At 39.6% G+C, this 16872-nt stretch overlaps 1 protein-coding gene across 4 annotated transcripts; it reads left to right on the top strand.

Moving 5' to 3' along the window:
- Positions 1–479: 479 nt before the first annotated feature.
- On the top strand, positions 480–15324 carry ttc39c (tetratricopeptide repeat domain 39C). Of its 4 annotated transcripts, none has more exons than XM_020048761.3 (15): positions 480–779; positions 918–1076; positions 4627–4675; positions 7837–7965; positions 8282–8396; positions 8604–8964; positions 9380–9548; positions 9675–9768; positions 11031–11138; positions 11249–11358; positions 11465–11588; positions 11878–11975; positions 12142–12246; positions 12488–12526; positions 12689–15324. In XM_020048761.3, exons 2-15 carry the CDS (start codon positions 934–936, stop codon positions 12776–12778), a joined length of 1734 nt encoding a protein of 577 aa, XP_019904320.1. In that variant the 5' UTR covers positions 480–779; positions 918–933; the 3' UTR covers positions 12779–15324. The 4 variants fall into 4 exon arrangements, with proteins under 4 accessions (XP_019904320.1, XP_019904319.1, XP_019904318.1 ...); XM_020048760.3 differs by having other exon boundaries at positions 915–1076; XM_020048759.3 differs by having other exon boundaries at positions 480–805.
- The last annotated feature ends 1548 nt before the right edge of the window (positions 15325–16872 follow it).

The following is a 16872-nucleotide window of genomic DNA, read 5'->3' as shown; positions in this document are numbered from 1 at the left end:
TTGAGGGATGTACTTCAAATTGCTAGAAAATGGCTTTGCAACCCTTGCCACAATCGGGCATCAATCAATAATTTTTTTCTTAAGGCCAATGATGAATCTTTCAGTCTTGGCATGATGTGTTACCTATATGGTTTAGACCAAAACAATTTTCTTTTATATTTATGGAAGGCTGGATCCTCCCAAGTTATTGTCTAATGATTTTCAAATCATTTGCATCTGTTTTGGTGTACCTTATTCAATTTCTAGGCTTTTATGTAATGGTAAAAAAAAATTCAACATGTAAAAATTGCAATTCTGATTATTTATTGCATACATTTCTTTGTGTGATTTCTTAAATTTGAATACTTTTATCAACAAATTGAATTGAGCTCAAATATCCATGTATCTGAAAGTGTAAAAAAATCTTCCGGGGGGCCTTTTATTTTGAAGGCATAACTCTAATTCCCCTATAGTGGCTAATCATTATTCTGGCTAGCATCACATAGGTCAGTCAATATAGTAAAATGTCCTCTTTTTACTGTTACGCAATAGCATTAACGCTTTGCAATTATGATGACGACCAGCAATGCGATTGCAAATGAAAGAACAGGTATTTCTAGAGGAACTTACGCATCGGATAATCATTTAAATTATATAATGTAAACGGTGTCTTTGGTGCATTTTTACGAAGCTCAGATGCGTGGCGAGGGTTCTTTTACCCGTTGTCGAGATGACGATATCGCCTTATGAAGAGGTTTATCACTGCATTGGTGTGAACGCTTCAGAATTTTGACGGAAAGGCGAGTTTCACACCTCATTTGCAAGGGTATGTTAGCACAGTCCCAACATCAATAACCAAGGTTGGATAATCTATAGAGAGGTGTCATTTTGCAACCGCATCTGGCCTGAATTGAATGTATTAATTATTTTTTTAGCAGACGATAGGGATAAACAATGGCGGGCCCAGAGCAGTCCCAGCATCAGCAGGTAGAGGAGAAATCAGAGCACATAGATGATGCTGAGCTCGCTCTTCAAGGTATCAACATGCTTCTCAACAACGGATTCAAGGAAAGCGATGAACTTTTCAGAAAATACAGGTGAGATAATTCCCCCTTCACCTTATAATTGAATATAATGTTTAGGGATACTGAATATCCAATCCTGAACAAAGCTGTATTGTATTAGTCTAGATACGTATTTGAATTGAATGTGATTAATTGATAGGGCGTTCTTTGTATTCACTAACATAAGATTAACTGTAGCCTACTGACTTGTTTTTAGTGTTACAATACTTTTAATATCGTTACCAACTTGAGGTGATCAAAGCTGAGAAGCCTACTTAACTCCAGTTTGAGCGTCGATAAGTGTTTGCCGACAGCTCCAGACTTAACATACATTTTACTTTTTAATCAAATAGACTAAGGGTTTCGGCACGCACTATAGATGTCTTCATATGAAAAACGTTGATGTGAGACGTGAAGACTCAGCTAAGGTAGTCACTGAATCATATTGCATAAGAGCTCAGCCCATTTCCTTAGATTTTGTAGCTTACTCATTAGCAGCCATAGGCTATTTTATATGCCTATACAAGGCTTTCGTACAAGGCTCTGCACCACACGCATCTTAGCCTCAGGGGCCATCAGTAATCCCCCCAGTCCACTGTCAAAGTCCAACACAAAGGTATATTTGTTTTCTTCAGTCTCTTGTACCAAAAAGGGCATGACCATGGTTGAGCATAGTTCTCCTTTTAATTATAAGCTTATTTGTGCCTGTGGCTTTAATTATGTTTTGGGCGGCAAGGTGGCCTGGTGTTGCCAGTTTGGGACGGCTAGGTGGCCTCACAAATGTGGTCTATGGTTCTTACCGCCAAGGTGAAAGCTTTGTCTTTCCATTAGCAATACTGTTAACCCTAATTGCTCCTTTTCCTGTAACATCCCCCCAGGTGATTGCTTTAAATAAAAATTGGTTATTAATCAACTTGCCTGGTTAAATAACAGAACAAACATTTATTGCTTTAGTAATGTCCTCTAGCTACAGATGAAAGCTACTAAGTAGGTGCAAAAATGAAAATCAGACTTTGACGTTGAAATTATCCCTCTTAACAGCCTATTGCCCAAAACAGAAAGCTTTACACAATTCTTGTCCAGACATGAACAGTTGGATTGGAAATGTTGACTGAGAAAGGTTGTGCCCTGCACACAGAGCAGTCTAGCTCTGTTTGTGAAAACAGGAGAAACGGACACTTGATGTTCTAATTTTAGCTTTCTGGTTAATTAAGCCTTCACCCTCCATGAATCGCAGATCATGCTGAGACACAGGAACAAACTGGATGTTCCTCCCTGTAAAGCACTTTAAAGTAGTAGTGCATACAGTAAGACACTGTTAATAATTGCAATAATATAGCAACGGTCCACAAACCTGGTAAACGATTCAAAAAACAATTATAAGTTAGACAGTAATAGATGAGTATACCTTAAATTGACAATTTCATCAGATATCATTTGAATTGTAGTACAAGTGAAAGTTCAGCTATTTGGTTGTAAATTCATTGTAGTCTTTTTGTAGAACGTCACTTTCTTCACATATAATAAACATATACACTAGGGAATTTCATTGTAATAAAATAATGGAATATACAGTACTGTGCAAACATCTTAGGCCTCGTGATGCAATTGTTTATGTTTATACATAAATAATTGTATACATAAAGATGTATTTATCTGGGCAGTAAATGTTTTGTAGCTTGTAAAAACATGAATGAATACAAATAAACATTTATTTATTGTAAATGTTATTTTAAATGTTGTCTTAAAGATAATTGATATAATTCAAAATGTGTGGAACCGGGCAACAACACAGAAAATGTAATGATGATTAAGACCTACTTGGAGCGCAAGTCTGCAGATGGAAAACTCAAAGTAACAGATTGGCCACCTCAGAGCCCCAACTTCAACTTAATTGAATCGGTCTGGGATCAGTTGGACAGGGAAGAGAATAAAACGTATCTGATGTCAAAAGAAGTGTTATGGCTAAATTCTGCAAGATGCTTAGAAGAATTTACCACAGGTACACTTGAATCAAATACACAACAGTCCACCAAAGAGAATTGCTTCTACTTTGCATTCTAAAAGACAGTGGCGTCGTTAGGCCTGTGCATCCGGAGCTATAGCCCCAGGTCTTTTATGAAATGCCCCGGATCTCAAATGGTGATGATCTCAAAAAATCATAATATATATATATATATATATAGCCCCTGATCTATTCATCTATAATTCCGATCACCATTATGACAATGTAGACGTGTAGTCCGCTAGTATGTATATCTAAATTTTCCGCATGTACAGTGGAGAGAACAAGTATTTGATACACTGCCGATTTTGCAGGTTTTCCTACTTACAAAGCATGTAGAGGTCTGTCATTTTTATCATAGGTACACATCAACTGTGGGAGACGGAATCTAAAAAAAATCCAGAAAATCACATTGTATGATTTTTGAATAATTAATTAGCATTTTATTGCATGACATAAGTATTTGATCACCTACCAACCAGTAAGAATTCCGGCTCTCACAGACTTGTTCGTTTTTCTTTAAGAAACCCTCCTGTTCTCCACTCATTACCTGTGTTAACTGCACCTGTTTGAACTTGTTACCTGCATAAAAGACACCTGTCCCCACACTCAATCAAACAGACTCCAACCTCTCCACAATGGCCAAGACCAGAGAGCTGTGTAAGGACATCAGGGATAAAATTGTAGACCTGCATAAGGCTTGTATGGGCTACAGGACAATAGGCAAGCAGCTTGGTGAGAAGGCAACAACTGTTGGCGCAATAATGAGAAAAATGTTAGAAGTTCAAGATAACGTCAATCTCCCTCATTCTGGGGCTACATGTAAGATCTCACCTCGTGGGGCATCAATGATCATGAGGAAACTGAGGGATCAGCCCAGAACTACACTGCAGGACCTGCCAGCGCATGTCCAGGCCCGTCTGAAGTTTGCCAATGACCATCTGGATGATCCAGAGGAGGAATGGGAGAAGGTCATGTGGTCTGATGAGACAAACATTTTGCTTTTTGGTTTAAACTCCACTCGCTGTGTTTGGAGGAAGAAGAAGGATGAGTACAACCCCAAGAACACCATCCCAACCGTGAAGCATGAGGTGGAAACATCATTCTTTGGGGATGCTTTTCTGCAAAGGGGACAGGACGACTTCACCGTATTGAGGGGAGGATGGATGGGGCCATGTATCGCGAGATCTTGGCCAACAACCTCCTTCCCTCAGTAAGAGTATTAAAGATGTGTCGTGGCTGGGTCTTCCAGCATGACAACAACCTGTGCAAACCTGGTCAAGAACTACAGGAAACGTATGATCTCTGTAATTGAAAACAAAGGTTTCTGTACCAAATATTAAGTTCTGCTTTTCTGATGTATCAAATACTTATGTCATGCAATAAAATGCAAATTAATTTTGCACCCCTCAAAAAATGGCTGAGAAGAGAGGTCCTTTGGTGGGAAAGACTTCCTATAAAAAGTAACAGTCCCAATCACTTTCTCTTTGGAATTATTCTGTTATGTTATATATTCTCCATACTCCTCTTTCTTACTGATTATCTCTTCCTTCTAACTTTTTTCTCTTGTCTTTTCAGGACTCACAGTCCACTGATGAGTTTTGGGGCAAGTTTTGTCAGCTTCCTGGTGAGTTTCCTCTGAAAATAATTTTACCATAGGACAGGTGTAGTGCCATACCCCATTTGTTGCTTTTCTGGTGTTGCATCAAAACATACATCTATTGACATTCTTTCTTGTGACATCACCACAAGCATGCAAGCTAATAAACATAGGGCATCGTACGTTACACAATCAAAAAAAGATACAATATATTGTGTAAGTTAGTCATCATCATCTTCCGCTTATCCGGGGCCGGGTCGCGGGGGCAGCAGTCTAAGCAGAGATGCCCAGACTTCCCTCTCCCTAGACACTTCCTCCAGCTCTTCCGGTGGGACACCGAGGCGTTCCCAGGCCAGCCGGGAGACATAGTCCCTCCAGCGTGTCCTAGGTCTTCCCCGGGGTCTCCTCCTGGTGGGACGGGCCCGGAGCACCTTCACAGGAAGGCGTTCCGGAGGCATCCGAAACAGATGCCCAAGCCACCTCAGCTGACCCCTCCCGATGTGGAGGAGCAGCGGCTCTACTCTGAGCTCCTCCCGGGTGACCAAGCTTTTCACCCTATCTCTAAGGGATCGCCCAGCCACCCTGCGGAGAAAGCTCATTTCATTATGCCTTAAACATACCTATTGCGTCATGGCACCTTTGTACAAAAGAAGGAAACTTAGTTCCAATGGAACACTATTTAACTTGAAGCATTGGGTTGCTGAGGCTGTTGTAGTATGTTCTGTGTAGTGCATGATTTATCAAACATACAGTTAGGTCTGGAAATATTTGGACACTGGCACAAGTTTCATAATTATGGCTCTGTACCCCACCACAATGGATTTGAAATGAAACAACTGAGAAGCAATTGAAGTGCAGTCTTTCAGCTTTAATTCAAGGGGCTGAACAGAAATGTCATATGAAATGTTTAGCAATTGCAACCATTTTCATACGCAGTCCCCTTATTTCAGGGGCTCAGATTTACTTGGATAAATTTACACAATCAAATAAAATGTTCATTTTTAATACTTTGTCGAGAATCCTTGGCAGGCAATGACGTCTGGAACACATGGACATCACCAAATGCTGGGTTTCCTCATGTGGGATGCTTTACCTTACCAGGCCTTTACTGCAGCTGTCTTCAGTTGTTGTTTGTTTGTGGGTCTTTCTGCCTTAAGGTTTGTCTTCATCAAAGTGAAGAGAATATTCCGATTTGTCTTAACTCCTGGGTTGCTTTCGCAGTATGTTTTGGGTCATTGTCCATCTGTAAAGTGAAGCGCCGTCCAATAAACTTCGCTGAATCTGAGCAGACAACATATACACTTCAGAATTCATCTGGCTGCTTCTGTCTTCTGTCACATCATCAATAAACACTAGTTACCCAGTGCCATTGGAAGTCATGCATGTCCATGCCATCACACTGCCTCCACCTTGTTTTACAAATGATGTGGTATGCTTCGGATCATGAGACGTTCCAAGCCTTCTCCATACTACATACTACTCCATACTCCCATCATTCTTGTACAGGTTGATCTTAGTTTCATCTGTCCAAAGAATGCTATTCCAGAACTGGGCTGACTTTTTTTATATGTTTTTTGGCAATGTCTAATCTGGCCTTTCTATTCTTGAGGCTAATGAATGGTTTGCATCTTGTGGTGAACCCTCTGTATTTGCTCTCATGGGGTCTTCTCTTCATGGTAGACTTGGATAATGATATGCCTCCCTCCTGGAGAGTGTTCTTCACTTGGCTGGATCCTATGATTATAATTTTTTTAGTTTTTTTCTATTCCATGTTCATTTTGTAAAGCTCCTTTGACCGCATGTTGAGGGTTCACAGCAACAGCTTCCAAATGCGACTGCCACACCCGGAATCAACTCCAGACCTTTTACCAGCTTAATTGATAAAGAAATAACGAAGGAATAGCCCACACACCTGTCCATAAAACAGCTTTTGAGACAATTGTCCAATTACTTTTGGTCCCTTGAAAAAGAGGGGGCTACATATTAAAGAGCTGTAATTCCTAAACCGTCCTCCAATTTGGTTGTGAATACCCTCAAATTAAAACTGAGAGACTGCACTTTAAGCCCATATTCGTTATTTGACTGTAACTTGAATATATTTTGGTAAACACCCAAAATAACAAAACTTGTGTCAATGTCCAATTATTTCTGAACCTAACTGTAGCTAATCTTTCTCTACAGAAACAATAATGTTCACTTGAGTCATAGAAATAAAAACCACCTTGTTTTCCAAGCCACAGTAATATTTTGCAGTATATGTACATTTTTCAAACAAAAACATGTTTGTTTTTTAAATTGACATTTCTATTTTACAACATAGAACATCTGAAATGGAACAAATGGAACTGATTTTCTATTAATCAGTTGGAAAGAAGTGACAGAAAGAAAAATCAAAAAAATAGAAACAAATATTATATTATTCAAATTGCAGCTACTGTATTTTATAATTGCTGTTATAGTGATAGCTTTGCACAGATTTCTGTTGACTCATTGAAGAAATAATTTGTCATTTTAGAGTAAGTGCCCAAGGGGAGGGGCTTTGTGTGTGCATGTATGTAAATGGGAAAGTACACGCAGCTCACAGGAGCGAGAGGAGACCAAAAGGCAACGTGAGGCAACAAAGGGACATAAACATTTACAGTATAAAAACTAAAACAATTCAGTGTTTTTATGTCAAGCGTAATCATGCATATGAACATCAAGCTTAAATATGCATTCTGAATGAATCAAATTTCACCCAACCCTAGTAATATATTGAAGGAATTGTCAGGGTTTGGCGGGGTTAACAAAGAGTCCTTTGAGAAAGTGTGAACTGGGGTATTTGACCTCCGCTGGTCAGATAATGCAACCATTCTAATCTTCTGAGGATCTCGCACACAACACAGATGCACACCGTCCTGTCACTGTGTTACACTGTGATGCATGCAATTGTTTGCGTGTTTCATTGTGCTCCTCCACGTGCTATGGCAGAGAAAGGCTCTTTGTTCTATACCTGCTTTATGAAATGATTCTGTAATTACCTCCCTAAATCCTATTACAGTCAACGTGTTCACAATACACCGAAAAAGAGAAAATGCTAAAACTGGTTTGGTTATTATTTAACCCTGTATTATGCATTATTGTTTTCACTGTGACATCTGAATAGCTCCACTGTGTTTGTTGATGTGTGTGTGTTTGGGATGTTGCAGAACGCCATGATGACCTTTGAGGAAGAGAAGATGCAGACAGCGTGTGATGATCTGAGGACCACAGAAAAGCTGTGTGAGAGTGACAACACTGGTGTCATAGAGACAATCCGGAACAAGATCAAAAAGAGTGTGAGTGGGTGACTGATTACAGCAGAAACACACACACACACACACAAAGACAGACAGACAGATTGATTTATGTAGAACAATTATGTTTACTATACCCCATCATGGATTGTCTTGATTTCTGCCAGTTTTGGATGAACACAATGTTGCCAGCTGCATCAGTATTAAACCAGGATTGAATTGGAATATCTTTGTTATTTCATTCATGCTTTGTAGTTTGTGTAATGGCATTGACAGTGGCAACTATGAGATCCAATCAAAAGGCATTACTGGACTGAGAATTGATTGGATAATGACCAGTCTGCTCTGTTTGTGTCAGTTGGAGTCCCAGAGGTCAGGGGTGGTAGTTGTGGACCGCCTGCAGCGGCAGATCATTGTGGCTGACTGCCAGGTCTACCTTGCCGTCCTCTCCTTCGTCAAGCAGGAGCTCTCATGTAATGTATAATTAGTCAGCTCCAGAATCTTTAAATGACTATTTTAGCTTGATGGCGTATTGTTTCAATACATTTTCTATTCTGTAGTGTGATAGGATTCATAGTAGTCTACAGAAATGTGAAAATATCTGCAACTAAAATCACAACTGCTGGATTTGACTGTCTATTGCTAGTAGACTGCCCCTTACTGAATGTTCTCCTTAACAGCATACATTAAAGGAGGCTGGATCCTCCGTAAGGCCTGGAAGATGTACAATAAGTGCCACAGTGACATCAGTCAGCTGCAGGAGACCTGTGTGAAGCACTCCTCCTCCCATGAGGTGGACCTGTCCTCAGACCAGGCCAATCATAATGCCCCAGTGGAGGGAGCTGTGACCGCAGAGGCCCTGGATCGACTGAAGGGCTCTGTCAGCTTTGGATATGGCCTCTTTCACCTCTGCATCTCCATGGTACCCCCACACCTGCTGAAGATTATCAACTTGCTGGGTTTCCCTGGCAACCGTCTTCAGGGTCTGTCTTCCCTAATGTATGCCAGTGAGAGTAAAGACATGAAAGCTCCACTAGCTACGTGAGTAGAGGTTTTACATCACCACTGAGAGAAATAGAGAGAAAGAACCGGGGTGTTGATGTTGATTTGATTGGGAGTGTTATTCTGCTCGTCTCTTTCTCAGCTCTTGGCACAGTGCTTTTTCCGTCTATGTGTCATACATAATCATCTATCTTGTCATGTCTCATAGAGTATAATAATGGATAGTATATAGAAACACATTTATTCAGTATTTAGTAAGTGTTACTTCAGACGTTTGTTTTAAAACAAATAGAGAATTGAGCTTGACTGACAGATCTAAGAAAAGCAAGAATGTCCACGCTTTTGAATGTCTAGTGTTGAAGAAAACTCTGAGACAAACAATTTGTTATTTATGACGTTGAGATGTTCCTTTACTAAAATAGATATTCAATTTCAAACAAACCCTTCTGCCCAGGTTGGCCCTTCTGTGGTACCACACAGTAGTGCTGCCCTTCTTTGCTTTGGATGGTTCTGACACTCAGGCAGGCCTAGAGGAAGCCAAGGCCATTCTGCAGAGGAAGGCTGTGGTCTACCCCAATTCTTCCCTCTTCATGTTCTTTAAAGGACGGGTTCAGAGGTTAGAGGTGAGCATGGTGGGCTGAAGGTGAAATAAAAGCATGTTGCGGTTAGTGTTATGTTATACAGGACAGTTAAGTGTTGTTGCTCATGATTATGCCGAGTGATGCTGTCTCTGTCTCATCTATCTGTAGTGCCAAATTAACAGTGCTCTGGCGTCCTTCCATGATGCACTAGAGCTTGCATCAGACCAAAGAGAGATCCAGCACGTGTGTCTCTATGAAATCGGTATGTTTCCCTCACAGTCGCTGAAGAAAGTCTACGCACCCCTTTAACACTAGAACCACCAAATGGCGTCTGGAAAAAATGAAGAGACTGCTGCACCTTTTCTTTTCCTTTCCAAAAAAGTTGAAAAGGAAAGATTTAAGTGAGGAACAGAAGTGTTCAATTTGCAGTGAGCTCTTTATTTTAACCCTTCTGTTCCTTGTTGATAACTTATTCATGTCACCTATAGACAATTCATGTCACCTGTAGATTGGCTATGTAATTTTCATTTTGTGCATTTGTAGGGCCTAATACACAAATTAAATAGCCCGTGTTCTTAGAAATAATCATTCTATGTATTCATCAATTTTATTAACCATTTAAAACAAACACATTTTGTAATTCTTTTTTTTTTTTTTTTACTATTCTATATAATTTGACGACCCAGTAGATTAACTGATGCTCTGGCTGGATGGTGATGCTGCGGAGGAGAATGTGTATGCTAATTCGTCTGCAAATGACCTGAAACAGCATTCGGCTCTGGCAAATGCTGGGGGTCTGAAAGGCCCGGTGGTTCTAGTGTTAAAGTGAATTTTATAGAATATTTTTCAAATGAATACACAACAAACAGTGATAATGAATTGATTGCATAGATCTCCCGACCTAGAAATGAATGCTTGGTAAAAGCACTTTTGGCAGACATTACTGCTGCAAATAATTATAAATATGATTCTGCAGATCTTGAAGAACTATATGGGATACACATGGTTGTAAGTCTTTGATGGACAACATTATTCTACTTACCTATGAGTAACCTTTATCTTCATAATGTAGTTTTTGGTAAGAACTGTATAAATCAACTATGACACCTTGAAGAGGCAGGTGTATTTAATCTGTTGACTCCATTGAAATAATTATGTGAAAGACTGTTGGTTGGACCACATCTCGTTTAGATGTGTCATAGCAAAGAGTTATGCAATCAATTGTTTTGTTTTATATTTGTAATTAATTTAGAATGATTTGTAGATGTATTTTTTTCCCATTTAAATTACTTGTTTTGTGTTGATCAGTGAAAAAAAGTCATAATTAAATCCATTTTGATTTCATGTTGTAACAAAATAAAAGGTGGAAAAGTCCACAGGGACTTACTTTTTAGAGCCAATTTTGGCCTATGACTAGGGTAGAATTTAAATTAAATCACAAATCTGCTGTATTTAGGATTCTTAGAATGTTGAATGAATGTTGCCAATCCTTTGTGTACCCATTTGTTTTGTATTTGACTTCAGGCTGGTGCAGTATGATTGAGTTGAGTTTTGAGGAGGCATTCAGGTCATTTGAACGGCTGAAGAATGAATCTCGGTGGTCACAGTGTTACTATGCTTACCTGACTGGAGGTGAGAAAGTCAATGTTATTATATTAACTAGTCGTTATAATTTACAGTTACTTAGTTTCCATTTTGTCTTAGTCATTTACATCTAAGAATATTGCCCCCCCCCATAAAAGTATGTCAGGGAGCTGCAGGGGACTTGGAAGGTGCCAAAGGTGTCTTCACCGGTGTCCAGAAAATGTTCAAGAGGAAGAACAATCAGATAGAACAGTTTGCACTCAAGCGGGTAATTTTCCTGTGTGTTCAGAGTATTTACCATATCGTTATATACTGTTTTTGAAACTAAATAACACAGATCCTCTCTCTTTGGCCTCTACACCATCTTACTACAGGCAGAGAGACTGAGGAAGATTTCTCCCACCAGAGAGCTGTGCATTCTAGGAGTCATAGAGGTCCTATACCTGTGGAAGGCTTTGCCCAACTGTTCCTCCTCCAAACTGCAGCTCATGAATCAGGGTAAGAGGTGGAGCTTTAGCCCTTTTATACCTCATGTGTCCGTTGTCCTGATCACGTACATTCGGATTGTTCCCACATGTTTAGCGAGGTGCAGAACAGTCATTTCCGCATTGTGATTAGATCTCATTACTATACATGGACAAGATCAGGCATGTAGGTCACACATTAGCCCCACACATGAATGAGGCTTTAGATAAAAGACTGGGAATGTAAAATGGTTTTACAGTGGGCTGCAAACCACTGTACTAAGATAGATATGTTACCAGTTGTGTTCTGACACTCTTCTCAGTGTTACAGAGTGTGGATGACGCATCATACAGGGGGCTAAAAAACCTCCTTCTAGGCTCCATTCACAAATGCCATGGAAACAATAAAGATGCTATCCAGGTAATTTGATCATTTATACCTGGTCATATAATTGTACTGTTTTTATTACATTATCCTATGCTGGTCCACACAGTTAAGCATTATGTTAGTAATTCCTTATACAAGTATACCTGTACATGTTTGTGCTGAATAAACTGATATGTATTCTCTTTCTCCTATGATGCAGTCATTCCAGCTGGCTGCCAGAGATGAGTTTGGTCGACAGAACAACTCTTATGTGCAGCCATACTCATGCTATGAGCTTGGATGTGTCCTGCTCGCACAGCCAGAGGTAAGAATGTATCAACTCTGACAATCTGTGCGGAATGAGGAATATCTCAGGCACTCGGAACAATTGTAGAAGAATATTTGTTTGAAACAGTAACTTAAAAAATAAACTGCAGATGTCGACTGGTCATTCTTACTTGTAGGTATGCTAGTAGCACAGTAAAAATCTTACACATTACCCTTTAAGTTATTTATATTTTAATAAAAGGATGAGATGTCTTATTTTGTGTTGTGTTTTTGTCTAGACGGTGGGAAAAGGCAGAGCATTTTTGCATCAGGCAAAGGTACAGTTATGCGACAGCGTGTGATTAAAAAGTTTGGGATTTGACCTTTTGCTGTGAAGCCTTTCATACACTGCACAGATACATAATGTCGTACAAACAGCCTATTACATAACACAGTCCATTACTGTGAACTCACCATGTGTTTTCTGCTCTTCCACTAAGGAGGATTATGCAGGTTATGACTTTGAGAACAGACTTCACGTGCGCATCCACTCAGCCATGGCCTCGCTGAAGGAAGTGGTACCTCAATGACACTGTCCACCACTGAAGGGATTGTGATGATGCCACACCTCAGCCTCCGGCCGTGCTTTAGAAGATATGAGAAGCATGGCTTCCATTATACATTAAAAACCACATAGTAATTATGTCATTTGTTCAGACAAAATCTTTCTTTTTTTTTTATTGACAGTTTACACAACCAATTATAATAAACCTACAAGTTCATACTGAATAACAAATTGAACTTGATCTAGTATATTTGGAGCATTTAACCGTTCTTTTCATTCTATGGGCCATGCATACATAAGATATAAGTAACTTCTAGAAGAGTCACACCATATTCCTATTTTCTGGATTTCTTGACCATAGGTAGTAACAGTAGTTAGATAACCTTGTCTTTGTGTCATATTTTTGAGACGTGTACAAAAGATGTTCGGAGTGTAACCATAATCTATCGGTCAAATGGATATTTGGCAGATGTTTGTTGTGTTTGCCTTTTATTTCAATTACAATTTTGCCTAAATTGAATAGACATGACATAGTATGACAGAGGTTTTATTGGATTCTTTTAGATGTCACTGCTGTAGAACCCTTTCATTCACCAACATCCACACAGTTCTTCTCTGGTATCTTAGAAATGTGTCCTTTATTAAATGGGCATACTTTGATGGTCATGCAGCCACAAATATTTAGATCCTAATGTAATTTCCCATAATTTTTCTAAAACGGCACATGGCGATTACAACCCAAAGTTTATGGAACAAGAATTAAACGGCCTGCTACCTTGCAGTATTGTATAACACCATGTGCCATAGAACACCATACCATGTAGTATAAGTATTTAATATTAGACAAAGGTAACTTCAATCTTAAATAGTATGACATTCAAATGTGCTTACAAATAACATGCACAGTTTTGGGAACATATATATATATATATATATATGTGTGTGTATGAACACTTTTTATTTGACAAGTTGTGGGCACTGATCTCCACACTATGCATGCAATGGCACGGGTACTGTATGAGAGACCCAAAATCTATTTTCAACAGCTGTACACTGTAAATCCAAATGTTTGTTTACCTGAGATACTTTATATGGTAATAACACCCTTATCAGAACACAAAACACATTTATATTCATATTAACTCTGCTTTTTAACAAACTTATTATTAACCACAGGCATTTTAAGGTAGGTTTTAAGTTACCACACAAACTGGATATTATAACATTTTATACTCTGTCATTTTAATTGTGATCAGGCTTTTCTAACATCGGCCACACCGATGAGGAAGGAAACATTCAAGACAGATGAAACAACTTTGAAAGTACAGGGTATTGTATCTATCAGATTATAATCACTGAGGGATGGTCACTAAGCCATAAAATGCAAGCAAGAGCCTGCTCATTTAAGTCTGATTAAGCTGTTTCTCGTTGTCTTAGTCCCATTTCAAAGTAACAGTTTAAAGGCTTTACACAAGACCTGCAGCACAAATTCATAATTGGCTAATTAATTTATAGTACATGAAGTTTGATTAAAGCCTGATTATACCTGCTGTTAGGATGGTTCCTTCATCCTGATATTATCTTGATCATGTCTGTTTACTCAGATCAGATCACAATGCATCTTTTAATCGTTTACACTTGTCTAACATATGGATTTAGCACAATCAGATAGTGGACAATATCAGGACCAAGGCTGCATGTTAGAACCAGGTGGGCTGTACAATCTGCAATAGTGATGATGGCCAAATTAGTAAAAACATTTTGCACCCCTTTATATAACACTACATATTCTCATGAATGCATTATGAATATAAGGGCCTTAGATAAAAGGTTTGTGAAGGCTTCAATATGAAATTATTTGTTTAAAGTGGGAAGTTTTTCATGTTCCAGACTGTATGCTAAGTGTGTTATTTAGGCCTACACTAAAGTAATTGGCCTCCTATCTTCTGTGATTGTGTAAAGGGATGAAAGATGTTGTGTGATGTGTTTGTGAAGTGTAGGCTGTTTTGTGTGGTAAGAAGGCTATTGTTCTGGTATAAAATAAGTTCACAGCTTCAAGAGCAATGTGTCTTATAATGACAAAATAATGATTTTAATATCATTATATGTACAGTACTGTATACCAAAAACTGGGGTATTCCTGTTGAAGGCGTGAATTCAATCCGAAAGTGGGTTAGGCAATGCAGCTTTTAAAGAAAATGGTTGAGGAAAAGAGGCTACCATTCATGTTAGGCTAGTGTCTCAAAACTGAAATAGCCTTTGAAAGACACATGTATTACCCACTAGCAGATGTATTCCTTTGTGGTGGGGTTGTAGAGATGTGGTATTTTATTTGGACATCTGTAAGAGTAGCTGCTGCCATGGCAGTATCTTACGGGCAGATACTAATTGTACAGGAGTGTTCCTGTTTTCAGAGTTCTACAACCTGTTCATTAAAGTATTGTCTATTAAGCATTTCAGATTATCTGTTTTCATAGCCTACTGATAAACTAAGAAACATGTTATGTACAAATTAAAAATGGAACAATTCCTTTGATTAATTTGAGCTGATGCATAATAAATAATGCATTTAATTCCATTGTGTGGCCTGGTTTTTGCAATTATGAAAGAGCTTTGTCCATAGATGCCAAATATCAAGTTACATGAAGATTGATCATTTGGTTCTATACACTAGGATTACTGAACACAATACACCAATTCTTTGTTCTCTGCACTGGCTCCCTGTAAATCATAGAATTGATTTTAAAATACTACCACTTGTCTATAAATCACTGAATGCTTCAGGGCCAAGTTACTTCTTAGACCTTCTCTCTCATTATAGTTGTGATCTGCTAACCATTCCCAGAGTAAGGACCTAGGCCAGTGAGGAAGCATTTAGTCATGCTGAGCAGAGTTGGAACAAACTGTCAGAAAATCTTGGATTTGCTCCAACATTGACCACTTTTAAATCTTGGCTAAAAACCTTTGTTTTCTCCTGCCTTTTATTAATCTTAAAAATTATTTAAGCCATTTTAAATGTGATGTTTTTCTTTATATGTTTTGTCTTTTATGTAAAATGTGTGTTCATCCATCCATCTTCTTCCGCTTATCCGGGGCCGGGTCGCGGGGGCAGCAGTCTAAGCAGAGATGCCCAGACTTCCCTCTCCCTAGACACTTCCTCCAGCTCTACCGGGGGGACACCGAGGCGTTCCCAGGCCAGCCGGGAGACATAGTCCCTCCAGCGTGTCCTAGGTCTTCCCCGGGTCTCCTCCTGGTGGGACGGGCCCGGAGCACCTTCACAGGAAGGTGTTCCAGAGGCATCCGAAACAGATGCCCAAGCCACCTCAGCTGACCCCTTTCGATGTGGAGGAGCAGCGGCTCTTCTCTGAGCTCCTCCCGGGTGACCGAGCTTTTCACCCTTCATCTCTAAGGGATCGCCCAGCCACCCTGCGGAGAAAGCTCATTTCAGCCGCCTGTATCCAGGATCTTGTCCTTTCGGTCATGACCCAAAGCTCATGACCATAGGTGAGAGTAGGAACGTAGATTGACCAGTAAATCGAGAGCTTCGCCTTGCGGCTCAGCTCTTTCTTCACCACGACCGCATTACTGCAGAAGCTGCACCGATCCGTCTGGCAATCTCCCGTTCCATCCTTCCCTCACTTGTGAACAAGACCCCTAGATACTTAAACTCCTCCACTTGAGGCAGGCACTCTACACCAACCTGAAGTGGGCAAGCCACCCTTTTCCGACTGAGGACCATGGCCTCGGATTTGGAGGTACTGATTTTCATCTCCACCGCTTCACACTCGGCTGCAAACCGACCCAGTGTATGCTGAAGGTCCTGGCTTGAAGGGGCCAACATGACAACATCATCCGTAAAATCTGTGTGTATACAATATTCTATACAAATATACTTGCCTTGCCTAGGTGGAATGGTAGAAGGTGGTTGTTGCTTAGGCGGCCTCACCACTTGTCTTCTGGCCATTTCATAAAAAAGCAAAAAACAAAGGGAAGAAAAAAGATGTGTTCATAAGTATCATGATTAGTAACACACAGTTTTCCTAATTCTGGCTTTGTATGCTACCACAATGGATTAGAAATGAAACAACCGAGGTGCAGTTGATGTGCAGACTTTCAGCT

This window comes from Esox lucius, chromosome 8, assembly GCF_011004845.1.
Source record: "Esox lucius isolate fEsoLuc1 chromosome 8, fEsoLuc1.pri, whole genome shotgun sequence".
NCBI lineage: Eukaryota > Metazoa > Chordata > Actinopteri > Esociformes > Esocidae > Esox > Esox lucius.
Note: the sequence above shows the minus strand (reverse complement) of the source record. Positions and strands in the feature narration are given on the sequence as shown.